The sequence below is a fragment of the Medicago sativa genome, chromosome 7 (genome assembly GCF_051527215.1).
Source record: "Medicago sativa cultivar Bolivia chromosome 7, Bolivia_mono, whole genome shotgun sequence".
NCBI lineage: Eukaryota > Viridiplantae > Streptophyta > Magnoliopsida > Fabales > Fabaceae > Medicago > Medicago sativa.
Window position 1 is genome coordinate 31,443,545 of NC_140755.1, and position 18,575 is coordinate 31,462,119.

The 18,575-nt window shown below is 32.0% G+C and overlaps 1 protein-coding gene and 1 pseudogene across 1 annotated transcript; both read left to right on the top strand.

The window, feature by feature from the left end:
* The first annotated feature begins 3,735 nt into the window (after nt 1-3,735).
* Nucleotides 3,736-5,667, top strand: LOC146905606 (uncharacterized; annotated as a pseudogene).
* Nucleotides 5,668-7,897: 2,230 nt separating this feature from the next.
* LOC146905607 (uncharacterized) lies at nt 7,898-11,342 on the top strand. Its single transcript, XM_085727150.1, has 2 exons — nt 7,898-9,009; nt 11,001-11,342. Exons 1-2 carry the CDS (start codon nt 8,180-8,182, stop codon nt 11,230-11,232), a joined length of 1,062 nt encoding a protein of 353 aa, XP_085583276.1. The 5' UTR covers nt 7,898-8,179; the 3' UTR covers nt 11,233-11,342.
* The last annotated feature ends 7,233 nt before the right edge of the window (nt 11,343-18,575 follow it).

Consider the following 18,575-nt stretch of genomic DNA (forward strand, 5'->3'; position numbering starts at 1 on the left):
AATTGAAACTTCTTTTCCTAAAAAAAAGAAATATTTAATGGATAGTATTGAAAGTATTATATATAGTTTGTTGAGACATTTTGGCTACATAAAATATTAGGAATTAAATATAAAATTTAATAAAAATATTTCAGGTCCTGAAATATTATTATTAAAATCAAAACGCTACTGATTAATAATATTAAAACACAAAGGACCTGAAAAAATAGTATAGGTGATGATAGTATAGGTGATTAATAATATTAAAACGCTACTGTTGAAACGAAAAGGAAAAAAAATAGTATAGGTGTTAGTTCAAAGACTTGACACAGAAACAATAGTATAGTTGTTAGTTCAAGGACCTGAAACTCGTAGGTGTTTGTAAAGGATGCCAGCAACAATAGTTCAGCGACCTGAAAGAAAGAAAAAAACAATCGGTAAACTCACTCGTAGGAGTTAGTTCCCTCTCATATTATATATAAAAATATAAATCGAAGCATAAGCAAAAGAAACAATAGTATTTGTCAAACCTGAAGAAAGAAAAAGCTTAGATCAAAAGAAGGTTTGAGTTTCAGTTTCTGCTCAAAATATGTGTTTACGTGATTAAAAAATTCTCTTCTATTTATAGTTAAAAAAAAAATCGAAGCCTTTTTTTCCTCAATGAAAAAAACTAATTGAAACTTCTTTTCCTAAAAAAAAGAAAGAAAAAATAAAGGAAGATTTAATGGATAGTATTGAAAGTATTATATATAGTTTGTTGAGATATTTTGGTTACACAAAATATTAGGAATTAAATATAAAATTAAAAAAAATATTTAGTGGATAAGATCAAAAGTTTGCTTCCCTAAAAAAAAAACGGATCAAAAGTTTGCTGAGATTTTTATGTCAAATAAGATGTCAAATAAAATATAGATAAAAATATAAAAATATTGAGAATAAATGTGAAAGCGACACGTGGCATAAAAAACCTTACTTTATATATATACTATTGATTGATTGATTGATTGATTGATGTGTAGTTTGTTGAGATAAAAAATACTGAGTGCATAAGATCAAAAGTTGATTGAGATATTTATGTTAAATAAAATAGAAAAAATAATAAAAATATTGAGAATGAATGTGGAAGTGACATGTGGCATAAAAAACCTTACTTTATATATATACTATTGATTGATTGATTGATGTGTAGTTTGTTGAGATAAAAAATACTGAGTGCATAAGATCAAAAGTTTGTTGAGATATTTATGTTAAATAAAATAGAAAAAATAATAAAAATATTGAGAATGAATGTGGAAGTGACATGTGGCATAAAAAACCTTACTTTATATATATACTATTGATTGATTGATGTGTAGTTTGTTGAGATAAAAAATACTGAGTGCATAAGATCAAAAGTTTGTTGAGATATTTATGTTAAATAAAATAGAAAAAATAATAAAAATATTGAGAATGAATGTGGAAGTGACATGTGGCATAAAAAACCTTACTTTATATATATACTATTGATTAATTAATAAATAATAATAATAATAATAATAATAATAATAATAATAATAATAATAATAATAATAATAATAATAATAATAACAACAACAACAACAACAACAACAACAACAACAACAACAACAACAACAACAATATAAAGATATTGTGGAAATAGAATTGCACCAAATAAACAGATGGCCAAAATTATAGCAAACTTGATAACAAATTTCGGATATGGCCAAAATTATAGGAAACTTCATAACAAAATTCGGTTGGCCAAAATTATAGCAAACTTGATAACAAAATTCGGCTGGCATTAAGTAAGATGATCAATGGCTAAAATTGAATGGCGCCTAAATATGTAAGATCCAATGGCTCAGAAAAGTGGAGGGAAAATGGGGGGAAAATATTAGGGTTAGGGATAGCTTGGGGGGATAAGCTGAAGTAGAGATAAATATGAAATAGTTGTTTCAAAAAACAAAAGAGATAAATATGAAATAGTTGTTTCGGAAAAATAGGGCTATAGATAAATATGAAATAGTTGTTTCGGAAAACAGAAGAGATAAATATGAAATAGTTGTTTCGCAAAATAGAAGAGATAAATATGAAATATGATCAATGGCTAAAATTGAATGACGCCTGCAAGATCCAATGGCTCAGAAAGTGGAGGGAAAAATGGGGGGAAAATATTAGGGTTAGGGTTAGCTTTAGGTGTTAAGCTTTAGTAAGTAAGATAATAATAATAATATAATAATATAAAGATATTGTGGAAATAGAATTGCACCAAATAAACAGATGGCCAAAATTATAGCAAACTTGATAACAAAATTTGGCTGGCATTAAGTAAGATGATCAATGGCTAAAATTGAATGGCGCCTAAATGTGTAAGATCCAATGGCTCAGAAAAGTGGAGGGAAAAATGGGGGAAAAATATTAGGATTAGGGATAGCTTTGGGGGATAAGTTGAAGTAGAAATAAATATGAAATAGTTGTTTCGAAAAACAAAAGAGATAAATATGAAATAGTTGTTTCGGAAAAATAGGGCTATAGATAAATATGAAATAGTTGTTTCGGGAAACAGAAGAGATAAATATGAAATAGTTGTTTCGGAAAATAGTTGAAATAAATATGAAATATGATCAATGACTAAAATTGAATGACGCCTAAATGTACAAGATCAAATGGCTCTGAAAAGTGGAGGGAAAAATGGGGGGGAAAATATTAGGGTTAGGGTTAGCTTTAGGGGTTAAGCTTTAGTAAGTAAGATATCGGGCGCTCTAAACTAGTTATATATCGTTACTAGATTAAAAAAATTATTTAAAAAGAAAATTAATTAAAAATATGGAATTGTATGCAAGCCCAACCCAATTGACTAAACCCTAAAATAACAAATAAAAACTCAGAAGCAGCGAAGCGTAAAACCTTATGCATCCATGAGTTGATCGAAAGGTTTTTTCCTAAACGGCACCAATTCAGGTTTCTTCCTCCTTCCGTTCTCCATAGATGGGTTGTTTTTATTTGTCTGTTTTATTTTATATTCATCAGTTATCATTAAGTTTATATTTTTTTCTCTTTCTTATGCATATTGTTTTTGTTCTTTATATTATTTTTCTGTTTTCAGTAAAATCAAGGCTCTCTTTGGATAAACAGATTATTTAAGCACCTACAGTATAAGCCGTTATAATTATAAATGTTTGTGCATAAGCAACTTTTATAACGAAAGATAAAAAATAAAGTCTTATTGTTTCAATGTAAGTTATAAGTTGTTTGCAGATTTTTTTTTTTTTTTTTATTTAGAGTTTATAGACATGCCATAAGATAGTTTAGGAGATAAACTCAAATAAGTCAATAAAAAGAACTCTAATACAAATACATGTCTACTTTAATATGGCAATAGGGCTTGTTTGGATAAACGCCTATCATGATAAGCACTTAGGCCAATAAAAATATTTAAAAGGAGTTTTCTGTCTATGTAGCACGGACACCTCTAGGACTAGACGTGTCGCATTGTCCGACACGCGTCGGTGTCCGACACTCATATGACACCCGTATGACACGTGTCAAACCGGTGTCCTAAATAATTGTTTTTTTCTTTATTTCGACACTCCTGTAATCGGCGTCCGACACCTATATAACACTCATATGAGCCGTGTCGGACAAGTCAGACAAATATCTAAAACAATTTTTTTCTCTCTCTTGCTTTTGCACACCATAGATACAAAAGTTACATATGTTTTGAGAAATGTTGATTAATTAGGGGTTATATACATTATACTCCCTCCATTCCTTTTCTTTTGATGTTTTAGAACTTCAACTATATTCCAAAACTTTTGATGTTTTAGTGAATTTATTATTGTTTTCTCAAGTTTACCCTTGTTGGAAAACACAATAAACTATTAAAGTAGTTGTGACCTTTGGTTTATCACAAGTGAATTTAATGATAAATAAGGACATTTAAGTAAAACACACACAAATGTTTATATACTTTAATTACTCCTTAAAACTTGTGTCAAGAGCTAAAACATCAAAAGAAAAGGAATGGAGGGAGTAGTTGATTGTATCATTTTTAGCTTTTTTGATAGTAGATGAATAAATAAAGGTCAAATACTATGATATTTTGTTGTAGAACTTTTTCTAACGACATAAATTGCTCTAAGTTAGATGTTTATATATGTATTTTAATTTTCATTTTAGACCGTTTTAAATAAATTAACATATATGTAACGGTGTCGGTGTCCTATATTTTTTAAATTAGCGGTGTCTACGTGTCCGTGTCAGGTGTCCGTGTTAGAGTCCATGCTTCATAGGTTTCTGTCTATACATACATTATGCAGGTAATTAAGGTATTTACGGTGGAGTTTTCTACATTGAGTAACTTCCCAAACACTCCCTTCAATTATTTCACCGGTTAGTATTACTTATCAGCAATGACGAAGGTTGATTGGGCAACTTTAGAAGGTCTACCTCTTAGTTTGGTTCTTGACAAATTGGAAGAACACATAGATCATGTTAGGTTTGGTGTGGTGTGCAAGAATTGGCAATGGGTTGCAAAGTTGAACCATCAAAACCATCAATTTAGGATGAATGTACCACCTATGTTGATGATCCTCTCAGACCGATATTATCGCATACACACAAAATCAAAGAGGAAGAAGAAATCGATGTATAGTATTCTAAGTGAGAAAGAGTACCTTATTCAGTTATCCCATCCTTCCATCATCGAAAGTAAAATGTGTTTGGGCTATAGCCATGGTTGGCTTGCACTAGGGGATAATAACAATGTCGTAACTTTAGTGAATCCTTTAAATATAGTGTAGCTCCCATTACTCTGCCACCTCTCGATTCTTTCTATAAGGTTACCTTTGTCGATAAGGTTACCTTGTCTGCTGACCCCGTTACAAGCCCAAGTGATTATGTGGTTGCAGCGATATACAATTGTGGTTCTCTCGCTTTCAAAAGAGCAAGCCAGTTATTTTGGGTTCATGTACACGCAAATGAACTTTCTTTCACTAATGTTGTATTTTATAAAAGCATGCTAATTGCTGAAGGCTACGGAGACACCATTGTATCCTTCAAGTTCAACAATCCTCCTTCTGATGACTCAAACGATCCTAATTTTGCCTACTATGAGAAGATGGCTTGTACTCCATATTTTTTTCGAGAACCATATTCTTATGGGTATCCTTATTTTGTGAAATCATTGACTGGAGACATATGGATGGTGAAAATATATTATATCGACGCTCTTACGCGTTCACGCAAAGTCGACATTTACAAATTGGAACTGGACGCTCAGAGTGGGAAGGTTGAACAATTCAAAAAACTTGAGAGTTTGGAAAACAACATTTTATTTCTCGGAATCGGCGATCCAATATCTGTGTCTGCCCCTTGTTTCTCCAAGTTAGAAAAGGATTCAATTTATTTTATTACTGATGGCGGCAAAGATGATTGCGGCAAAGATGATTTAAAGTTACAGATCTATAATGCGAAGGATGGAAGTTTTCGCAGTCAATCTTTACCAATTTCCTTCAACCAGATATTACATCTTTGGGTTCTACCACAATTTCAATGGGATTGATCGGTTCACCTTCAAGTTAGGTATTTTAAATAATGATCCTTTATCATTAATATTGACAAAGTATGAGATTGTATTCCATCCTTTTATGCTTGCTAAGTTTGGTTCATCACTTTCACTTGTTTCTTTTGTTTCCATGCGTACAAAGTATTCTGATCTGATTGTGATTGTCATGGGGTGGAGTACGTAGTGCTGCTTATCCATGTTTTGCATTAAAGGTCTTGGAGACTATGATCTGTTTTGATACAGCTTGGCACTTCTTATGCGTTAGCTAGCTTTTATTCATGTAATACAATATGACGTACAAAACAATTAATTTAAAGTTTATAAATTTACTTTTGTCAAAAACAAAAAAAAAAAAAAGTTTGAGTTTGCTATTCTTTACTTAAACTCTTTGTAATATATCAACAACTATTGTTTTTATTTATCTTATATTGTAATATCATCAACCAAAATGTCTTATGTCTCGACACTCTAAAATAAAAAATCATTGTAAAGACTATATGATGTTCAAAAGTTCATTTCTACAATCACCTTGCTACATGAACAACATTTTGCACCGTTTTTTTCCTTCCTTACAAACATTTTGCTGTTATGAAATTGATCCTTAACATTGTAAGATATTATAAAATATATAAGAATAGAGAGAAAGAAACAAAGAGAGAACATAAGAGAGTATATTGTATTATTTCACAAATGTGTTCTTTACATTACAATATAGGTCCTATTTATAGGAAACAAATGAGCAAGTGAATGATCAAACCAATTAAGGACCACTAACCATACATTTACTAATGGGGGTTATAAGAAGGTGGAAGATTAAGGACACGGACATCCACTAATATTCATAACACTCCCTTTTGAATGTCCATCGAAGATATGCCTCATTAAAACCTTACTAGAGAAAAAACCGATGGAAAAAAATTCTAGTGATGGAAAAAGAGTACAACATCATTTTGTGTCATAAACTGCCTCATTAAAAAACTTTGCCAGGAAAACTCAGTGGGATAAAACTAGGGGTGGGAATAGGCCAGACCGCCTGTCAGGGGCCTATGGCTCGGCCTACTAAAAGCTCGGCTCGGCCTAGCTCGTTTAATAAATGGGTCAAGCTTGAGCTTTTTAAAAAACCTATTAATTTAAATAAGCCGGGCTTAGGCTTATATAAAAACCTATCAAGCCTATTAGATTGGCCCGTATATAAGTATATTACATTTTACCACATTTATTCGGCTTGGCCTAGCTCGTTTATTAAATGGGCCAAACTTGAGCTTTTTAAAAAACCTATTAATTTAAATAGGTCGGGCTTAGGCTTATAAAAAAAAACTTATCAAGCCTATCAGATTGACCCGTATATAAGTATATTACATTTTACCACATTTATTATTTATATTATCAAAAAGAATTATTGATCCTTCAAATTCTCATACCACAATTATTATTTCAGTTTTTTTATTTTATATTTGGGACACAACACAACTCTTGGTATTTCCCAACACAATTCTAAGGCTTGCTACTGATATGCCTAAGCGCCTAAGCTCAAGTATGGTTATTTGATTAAGTTTGAAATCCTTGCCGTTATTAGAAATGATTATTCTTGAGTTTCTATCCATCTATAAATTTTACAATTGTGTTTTATTAGTTTGATTTGTATCTAATTAAAGTTTATCTCTATATTAAGTATGTTGCACAAATTGAAAGGAAAAAAATTTGATGAACATACTCTGTTTGAAATTTATAACACAAAATAGACTTTTAAACATGCTAATAGGTCATATCAGACTTTTAAAAAGGCCAAGTCAGACTTAAAATAAAGCCTTTGACAGATAAAAGGCCAAGGCTTAGACCTAGTAGTAATAATAATAATAATAATAATAATAATAATAATAATAATAATAATAATAATAATAATAATAATAATAATAATAATAATAATAATAATAATAATAATAATAATAATAGATTCAAGACTATCCTCTAAATAAAGAAAACATATCGAATGAAAATTGAATTAATAACACAGATAGGAAAATATTAAATGAAAAAAAAAAACTTTACATCAAATGGTAAAAGAAATAATTTTAATACATATCTTACAATGCAAATACAATCACAAAAAGAAAATTTAATATATTTTTCAATAACTCCATAGTTGGAAAAATGTTACAATTATTACACAAAGTTAATTATTCCTAAAAACTAATTTTTAAATATTTTTATAAATAAAAAATTGTCATTTTAAAAAGTATTAGTCAAAATAACTTTTTTTATTTTAAAGACAGTCAAAAGAAAATAATATCATTTAATAATACGGCAACTTTATCATAATATATTTTACAATAAATCCATACTTGCAAAACTGTTACCATTATTACAAAAAAGAAAAAAAATTTGATTGTTCCTAAAATATTAATTTTTAAATATTTTAAAAAATATAAAATAGTCATTGTTTAATTTTTAAAAGTATTGGTCAAAATATAAAAAAAAAGTATGTCATTTAAAGATAGTCAAAAGAGAATAATATTATTTTAATAATACCACAACTTTATAAATAATATCTAAAAATCTTCATCATCATATTCATCATCATCATCATCATACCTATTCACAAAAAAAAAAAAAAAAAAAAAAAAAATCAGCACAATGTCTTCCATTCTACCATCCATTCTTCCAAATCCAAACCAAAGTTTCATCGTGACTGTCACCAAAGAAGAGTTCATCCTATTTCACAGTGTTGATCGGAAACTTTTCTCTCGATTGTTTGTAGAGCTTGGTCGTGATACCGCTCAGTCGATAAATGTAATGGCTTTTTTAATGTGGATTGAGAAGAAGTCAAAAAACTATAATTTAGTAGAAGAGATTCTTCAAAGTTGGCCAAACGCTATGCTAAGCAACCTTGCTGATGAGGTTGTTGTCATCCTGAATTGCATTGAAATTTCTCATTACCCTAACATTTTTGTAGGACAATCAAACTTGCCATTGATTCAACAAATCATGAGCCACAATTTGTCACTTGAGTTTTTCCATAAAAAACGCCTCGAAGTAATCAATGATGTCACTAAGTTAATCAATGATGTGTGTGTTATAGCTTTTGAGGATATTATTGAACAAGTTCAATATACTATGGCTATGAAGGAGCAAGAGTTGTATCTTGCAAATTTTTACGGGGGTGCAAATATTCCTAGTCTTTACGGGGCTGCAAATATTCCTATTCAGATGCAACAACAAATGTTTTATTCTTATCCCAACAATTTTGGAATGGTGCCACAACAAATTCAACCAGATGTTAGCGAAATATTGGCCAATTTAAATTTGGATGATATTTATGCTTGTGATTCTAGTATTGGTGCGCCTGCTTCAAATGATGATAAGAGGAATGAGATCAAGCAGCCAATTGATGATAGGACCATTTTCATGACATTTTCTAAAGGTTATCCTATCTATGAGAGTGAACTTAGAGAGTTCATTACCAGGTACCAATTTTATGATTTTATTTGTTCATTTACGTCATAGTCATGTACATTATTTCTTTTTTTCAAGAGACAAAAATGGATTATATTAACAAACACTGAGTCGTTCCCTAACACAAGGTGTGCTAAGGAGACCCTCGAAAAAGAACAAAGAGTCAATCTGTTACAACCAGAAATCAAAGAATGACTAGCCGATACCCAAACATTTTAAGGGGTCTGACCACCAACTCTGACTACCAAATACAAAAATGGTGCTATGAGCCTTCAACTACCAATAAGAATGATACTTAACTTTTTCCAAAAGCTCAAACATGGAGCTTTGAGAATTATTAAATAACCTGTTATTTCTATCGGCCCATATTAACCAAATGCACAACAGCCATAACAACTGGAGGAAAGATCGACAAGCCTTTGTGCCCCCTAAGTAATGAGTAAACTGAAAGAAATGGTCTTGAAGACTTGGAGGATCCACGCCTGAGACACCTAACCAAGATCGGACCAGCTGCCACAACAATGCATAGTAGTCACACTGTAAAAATAGATGAGATGCCGTCTCACCCTGGCTACAAGTGGCTGAACAGATAGCTGCATCGGCGGAGAGAACACCGCGATTCAATAAATTAGATTTTGTAGGCAACCTTTCACAAAGGAGTCTCCAAGCTAGAATATAAACCTTCAATGGCACCTTTTTATGCCAAATAAGATTGTCCGTAGTACCCACCGTTGTTGTATCTTGAGCCGTAAGAAGCTGGTATCCGGAACGCACTGTATATCCCCCAACAATGTCTGGAAGCCAGTGCCACTGATCTGAAATATTAGGCTGCAAAACAACACTGTGAAGTAAAGTCCTACACTCTGCTACCAACTCCTCCTCCCACGCCCACAACCTCCTCCTCCACCTCCACGCACCTCCACCAGCCTCCCAACCCAAGTGAGACACAGTAGCGACCGAGCACGACTTATTTAAAGATAAATCAAATAAGCGACTGAACCGCACACATAAAGGAGTCTTACCTAACCACCGATTGTACCAAAAGAAAGTATTTACTCCATCCCCCACTTGACACGAAACCCCCTCTGCGAACCACCCACCCCCAATCTCCCCAATACCATCTCTAATTTTTGCTATCTCCCTCCACCACGAAGAAACACTCCGGCCCCCAACCTCCAACCTCCTTGCCTCCACACCATACCTAGCAGCCAAAACTTTAAACCAAAAACCCTCCCTATCTACATGTACATTATTTCTTATATCAAATTTGTTTTCCTCACTTGGTTTTGAATTTGCATACTACTATTGTTACTTTTTATTTTTTAACTATGACTTGTTGTTAAAAGTTTGTGCTAGTAAAGAAAATAATGTTTATTTTATTGGTTATTTAGGTTGAAAATAGTGTTAAATATATATTTGTAATTAATTAATTGTATAGATTTTTATAATTGTATTCTGTTATATAATATGAAATATTTCAATTTGTTGTTAAAAAAATTGCATTACTTAATTATTAACATTTACACACATAAATACAAATTAGATGTATTGTTTATCCCCTATATGTAAGGTCAATTAAAGGTTCACCACACCGTTTAGAGAATGGACTTGCATCATAGTAATAGTATTGTTAGACATCCCAAATATATTGATACTCCTGACAACTACTAATCATCGAGAAGTACAAAAATTTAACATAAGAATACATTTAATATAAAAATAAAATTAAAGTGCAAAATATTGTGATTAATGCTATTTGTGGGTATCAACGTAGTTGAGATGCATTATGTTTTATGTGATGCCTCGGCAATCTAATTTTTTTTCTTAAAATATTAGAAAAAACCGTAATAGAATTTGATTTATATATGTATAATTAACATTTGACATCACACCTTACGATAATTAAATAACTCTTTCATTTTATTGTACACATTTTTCTCATATTCATTATCCTGATATTTTCACCCTAATTTTTCTTTTGCTGTTTTTGTTGTCCAAATAGAAAATTTGGATACATCATCGATAGGCTTATCATGCAAAAAGCTAATTCACCAGAGCAATCGATGTATGCACGTCTTGTGGTTCGCCCAGAAGCTATAGATGTAATTGACCATTTTCTTGAATATAGGCCAATAATGAAGTTCTCTATTAATGGGAAACATGTTTGGGCTAGAAAATATATTCCTAAGATGCCACCACCATTTGAACCTGGGACATCTCGGTATTTTCCATGATATTTTCTTAAGCTTGGATTTTGTTGCTTGGAGGATTTAGAGATGATTGTATGATTTCTCTATCAACCTTGTTGTTTATCATGGAGGGTTTTGGTGCTGAAAAACAATGTTTCTTCTAGACTTGATGAAATTTTCTTGTCATTAAACTTAATTAATGTTTTCATATTGTTGGATTTCAATAATTAATATTTTAGATTTATCAATGTTATTTTTCTAGATTACTCGTGATCTTTAACTACTTCTTATTTATTATGCTGGATTAGATAATCTATAATTAGATGAATATAATCATGATGTGTGTGTAGAGACATGGTATGAAATATAAGTAGTGGAGAGAAGGGCATAGAACTTTCCTTTATAGTGTGAAAAATATTATCATAATGTGTGTAGAATTCAACCTTGGAGCGTATAAAATTCGTAGGGTTGTCATTTTTAAATCAAGCTAGTAAGTTAGTAATCAAGTAAAAACCTAGTAAGTAAGCAACAAAACAAAGTATTCTTCTTGCTCAATTCCTATAAATTTTTCTATAACTTTCACATTTTTCAACAAAATGACATAAGCACTTAGGATCTAATAAGAAATCATTTCATAATCATGGTAATAAAAGGAGAAGCACCCTTCCTAGTTCCAAAAATTAAAGGCTCTTCTTGGAGAAAACTATATATGTTTGGGATATCGTTGAAAAATATTATATGGAATCAAAGGAAAAGGATTCTCTATAGCACAAGCACAAAGAGAAATTTTGAAGATTCAAGAAAGAGAGACAAGAAAGTTTGAGAAGATTTCAAATCCAACATCCACTAAGGAATATTTTTAGACCTCATTCGACATAGAACAAAAAGTAAAGAACATACTTTTCCAAAATCTATGAGGTAAGTTTGAATCCTTGCATATTTAAGATTCTCAATCTATTTATGAATATTTTTCGAGAGTCATAATCTTTTACCGTCGTTTCAAATCAATTAAAAAGAAACTCAAAGAAGTTAGAAGATGTATAATTATGAAGAAGATAATATAACAGCTTCAAGAATAATTGAAACCTGTGATGAGAAGAACGAGAAGAAAAAAGAGATGACAGAGAATCTTTTCATGATGAAACAAAATGAGAATAAAAAAATTCACCAAAGATAGAGGACGAGGTAGAGGTCGTGGCCAAGGACAATATGCATGTGGCAAAGGTGGACAAACTTCAAATTTCACTAGAAACAATTAAAATAAATTAGAAATCTCAATTAGTGAACGTCGAAGAGGACACTCAAATTAGAAATCTCATTGTATGATAATAATGGACATAATTAACAAGTTACTTCCCTAAAATAAAGTTTAAACTAAGTTCGTCTCCAAAGGAGGAACCTTTGTTGTCTAAACTTTGACCAAACTTTTTTGGCTTGGATTCTTGTCAAATGCCTACTCTAGTTCATTCTATTTATGTAATACAGTTGTATGAAATTTGGCCACTATTCTTCATAATGTAGATTTTTCATGAATGGAGTCGAGAATGAGACTAACTACGTAGTATAAAAGGAGGAGATATTGGAAATCATGCTTTTAGAACATGGAAGCAATTAAGAAAGATAAAAATTTAGTTTACCTTGACACTAGCGCAAGCAACCATATGTGTGAATAAATATGAAGAATAATATTTTGACTTTATTAGCCAATGTCCATAACCAATTTCACTTTACCGGTATTGACTAATGATATCCCTTTCCTTTTTGGTGGCATCATTCTTCTAATAATATTTAATGAAGCACATTAGCTTAACCTATAGATTTCCCTTTCCGTGGCACATGCATGCAAAAATAGTTTGGACTTTAGCATATGATAAGGAACCAACACAAAACACTAGATTGTTACCTGGTTGGGAGAGTCTCGTGGCTTAATGATAAGTGTGACATTATTTTATGAAGCTGTGTATTTCTTTGGAAATAAAGGAGGATCCCTAACTCTTGAACAAATTTTATTCAAATGTGGGAATGCATTCAATTTTAGTTTGGATAATGGTGGATTTTAACATAGAGAGTAGTAAACTTGTCCATCATACACTAGTGATGTTGTAAGCCATTATATTTTTGGGCAGAGAGAAAAAAGGGATGCTCAAGATTTAAGATAGGCACCTTGAATAGGCTATATACTTTTAAGCTCTTGTTATTTAGGCACTGGCCTTGTTTAAAACATATAATTTTAATGATGGAATTTAATATCAACCTGATTTACATATTTGATATTAATTTGTACAACATAATACCTAGAATGGAAACCCAGTTGTAGACTAGACAACATAAGACCACGTCCACCAACCTTTCATGAATTTGAGGAAAAATAAGACCCATCCAGATACCTTCCAAGAACAACTCCAAGGTCCAAGTCTCCACCAATTCACAACCCTTTGAAGACGCAATTGGTTTGGTTGAGACAGAGAATTCTCTGGACGAAGAAGTTTGGCAAGGAACCATCGAAGAAGAAAGGGTTTGGGAAATGTTTTTGTTTACTTGCTAAGGAAGTAAAATTTGAATAACTCTAGAAAAATGAGTATGGTGATATTAATTCTTAAAACATTAAAGGCTTAATAGCAGTTTTGGTCCTCGAAGTATCATGATCTTGCGATTTTGTTTGACCCCCTAATTAAATAAATTACAACCCAGCCCCCTAAGTTTAAGTTTAGCCCCTTTTGCAGTTTTGGCCTCTTAGGCCAATTTTAGCCAAGTCAACGCACACGTGGACACTTTAAAATACAAAAACACCACCAACTTCAAATAGGCACATAGCGTTTCGCCGCCACATAGGCACATAGCGTTTCGCCGCCACAACAGTTCCAACAACCACACCACCAATAGCACCAGCAACAGCAGCCGATCTCACCCCCTCTCGCCGCTCGATAAACCGTCCCAGTCCCAAGCCACCCCTTACTATAAACTGCAATTTTTTATCATCCAAACATTAATCTAAACAAATTCAACATTCACAATCTGAAAAAATGCAAACAATCTTCATGTTCCGCGAGGATGACTTTTTCCTTCTTAAAAGGCGACGTGTCAAAATCGAGTGAGGCAGAGCTTAATCGCCGGTGGCGGAGATACCATACGTGCGGTGAGGGATGAGACGACGATGCCGGTGCGAGATGCTAAAGAGTTAGGGTTTTGAAGGGTAGTTTGGAAGAAGAAGAATATTGGAGTGTGAGGTTGTTGGTGGTGATGAAGGGTTTGGGAGGTCGAGGAGATAGATGGAGAAAACGACGTCGTAGCGCCGCCATGGTTGGAGGAAGAAGAAAGTAGTTTTGGGAAATGAATGAGAGGTGTCTGAGTGAGTGAGTGAGTGTGCTAATGTGCACTTGGTTAGGTAAGAACTAAGAATGAAATAATACTCTCCGTTTTTGGATTCATGTTTCTCAGAGGTGACGAGAGGTGTTTGATGGAGGGTTTGGAAGATTGAAGATGGAAGAAGAGAGAATAAGAGATCGAGAGAGGAGATGAGAGATAAGAGAAATAAGGAGTTTTTTTTTTTTTTTTTTGTTTTTTTTAATTAAAGCATTACACATGTGGCATTTTTATTTATTTTTAAATTGAAAATTATACACATGGCCTCCACGTGTGCATTGACTTAGTCAAAATTGGCCTGGGTGCCAAAACTGCAAAAGGAGCTAAACTTAGGGGGCTGAGTTGTAATTTATTTTGTTAGGGGGTCAAAATCGCAAAATCGTGATACTTAGAGGGTCAAAACTGCTATTAAACCAACATTAAAAGGGTAGGGTTATACGGTTAGATGTTAAAATAGTTTTTAACTTTTTGGAGTGGTTAACGTAGAATATTATATTGTTTGAGGGTGAATTATAAATTAACATCAACATATTTAACTCTTGATACAAAGTATTTCTAAAAAGAATAAGAAAACCTTTTTATACTAGGTAAAACAGGGTTTAACTGGACTTTTGCCCTCTTTTGCGCAAAAAAAAAAAGAATATGGTCTAATTTTCTAAAGGAGAATGTTAACCAGTGCCCCCGGGGCATTGGTTAAGCACCAAAAGAAGTAAGTTTTTGTTAAAAAGTAATGTAATTATTACTTGATCAAAAGTGACAGTTTATAGTTTCAAGACATAAAATTCTATTTTTGGATTCCTTAACTAGTGCCCCAGGGGCACTGGTTAACAAGACCCTTTTTAAATTGTTGCCAAATATGATAGGTTCGAATAGTCTCATAAATATAGTTTAGTTTGTAGTTAGAAAGAACATTATTTACGAGGATCAGGATTTGAATTTAAAGTGTGTGATCAAGAATCTTAGAAATCACCTCATGTTCTCTAAATATAATTTAAATATAAAAATATATTTAATTATTTGTTAGTGCAGTTAAGATGATAAAAAGTTGCATGAACATTTGATATGTTGGAGAGCAACTTTGAATCCATGATATCTCACTTAAGGCGTGAGTTCGCCGCTAGACTCTTCCAGACTTGAAAATGTATATATTTAATTATTTTAAATCAAAATGTATTTTCTAATAACATAAATTTGATTAAAAGTAATAATAAATAACTTTTTGTTTTGTCTGTAGAAAAAGCAGAAGTCACCACTTGAAACTCACACAAACAACTTAGAGGTCGCAAGTTTGAATATTATATGCATTGTATTAGGCCTTACAGACAAAAAATAAACATTTAAATTCAAATTGAATAACTAACATTGACTTTTTTATTCACCTCATTTCTTAGTTAGGATGTAAAATTTTCAAGTAACACCCGCTTAAAATTTTGGTTACACCACTGAAATGACTAAAACCCTTTCTTTCATCTTCGAAAACCCCTCTGTTGCAAGAGTTTCTCTCCTCTCTTTTCACAAAACGTTTCTCTTAGACCTATAACATTTCATCTAATTTGATTATGTAATCAAATTCAGGCACATCATTTGCAGACAAATTTAAACAACACATGCGTGAACCGAGTTCACCTACGATTTGCAGACGAAGAAAACAAACCAAAACGTAAACAATCATCGTTGAAAAAAAACGATAATTTGCTTATCTATGCAATAGAGTATTGTGTGTGTGTGTGTGTGTGTGTGTGTGTGTGTGTGTGAGAGAGAGAGAGAGAGAGAGAGAGAGAGGGAGAGATGTTTGATAAATTTATATGAATTGCATTATTATTGAATTCTTATTTTTTTGTCATGAATTTTAATTAAATTTGGGTGTAACAAGGTATTTTTGGGTGTGATTGGAAAAAATGAAATAAATAATAGTAATTATTCTAAAATATTTGTTTATATAAATATTGTATTTTTATAAGAGAAAAAAATTTGTCCAGAAGTCCTAGCTCAACTGGTAAAATACCGAAATTGTTAGGTCGGACACCTTGACCGGGGATCGAACCCCGGCGCTTCCACTTGTGTGTGAGTTTATAATGACTTTGCCATTTCGTCTATCTACCCAAAAAAAAGAGAGAGAAAAGAATTTACTCAAAAAAAAAAATAAGTAGAAAATATTTTTTCTTATGGCCCAATGCGAATAACATTGCAAATGTGTTTTTTTTAGGGATCATTGCAAATGTCTTTTGAATTGCATAATATGTGTTTCGATAATATTTAAAAAAAATATATATTTAAACCTTTCGTGAAAGTTTCATAATTGTGTTTTGCTACTGGACTGTGTTACTTTATTAGGGTTCATCATTGGCAGCAGACAACGTGTAAATCCCTCACGAAGAATCCACCTCAACCCAAGTTGCGGCCTTCTAACGACACTCAAATGTTGCACGGCATATTCCTCCCTGATGAACTTATCGTGGAAGTCATATCATTCCTTCCGGTGAAATCTCTTATGCGATCCGTGGAAAACTTATCGTGGAACTCAAGTGCGTCATCAAATCGTGGAAAACTCTAATATCTGATTTAACTTTCGCAAAACTACACCTTATGCGATCCGTGAGAAACCAGAGGGTTCTCATTTTATTTATGGAACCCAGCAACCAGGACATTATCGAACCCCAATAGAGGGTTGCTATGCTTAATCAGTTATTCTTCTCTGACCAGAGGGTTCTGATAGAATATTCTTGTCATTAATCAATAGTATTAGAGTGGTGATAGGTGAACCACCTTACGTGGCATACCACCTTGTACACCTCTTAGCTTTCTAAGTCGGTTGATTAAAAAAGCGACTTTAAAAGGTTTTTTTTTATCCCTTAGGATTGTATTACTGGCTCTGATACCAGGTTTGGCGCAGAATCGCCAGCGGAATTTTCTCAAACTTGTTCTAACATTTGTTCGATTTTAGATAGACCTTGGAATGGTTTTAAGAGTGTTTTATCTTCTTGTTGTATACTGGTAAGATTTTCTAAATCTTCTATTTCTTTTAGTAAATTATCAACATATTCTATATGATAGGATACTAAACCTTGAGCATGGAAAAGAATTTGTCTTAGCACAATTCTTTTATTATAAAATTCTATTTCAAAAACTATGTTTTCTAGTCTCTTTTTAAAGAGTCTTAACTCTGTTTTAAGATTTAATCCAGGCATTATTGATTAGACACGGAGTTATTGGTGGAATTTTCTTCAGCCTTTTTCAAAAGGTTTTCTAAGTGAATTAATCTTTGAGCAGGCCATAGCAAGGTTTCAGCTCTTTCTCTTTGTTGGGTAGAAATATTTTCTGTTCCTTCCAATTCTCTTATAATTTCTTCCACATATGGAATATGTGGAATTATTAAGTCACGGACTCCCCAAAGAGTATTTTACATTTCTATTCTTAAAAAAAAAATTCTATTTTGTCAGCTAAATTTTTTAGCTTTATTTTGAATAAGCTTAATTCGTTTTTTATTGTTATTCCCGGCATTATAGTTTTCTATTAATATTTAAAAGTTCAGTTCTTATTTCTGATAAAGTTTTGTCAAACTTTTTACTATCTAGTGAAGTTCTTGGTGGTAAGAATCTTGGTTCACTAGTGCTTTCCTCTTGCTCTAAAAGAGGTGTCCTTTCTATTGTCATAATAGATTTTGATCTTTTTAATGGTTTTAGAATTGGTGATTCTAATTTTATTAATGATGCAAATAATTCATCTATTTGTATCTTTTCTTTTCCACTAAACTCTATGCTATAATGAGAGTTACTTAGTGCAAAATTCATTTTATAACTTATACTAAAAGGATGATTTCCTGGTCTCATAAGATTTTGGTCTTTGAGTTTATAATGAATCACTAAAGATCTATTCAGATCTATATCATTTAGGCTCAATCCTATTTGTAATTTTATGTAGAATTTTATTTTTCCATTTTAAATTTCCTTCACCTTTGGCTATTAGTGAATGTTTTTTATTCATTCTAGCATCTTCTATAAGAAGTTCTAGTTCTGAATCTATTC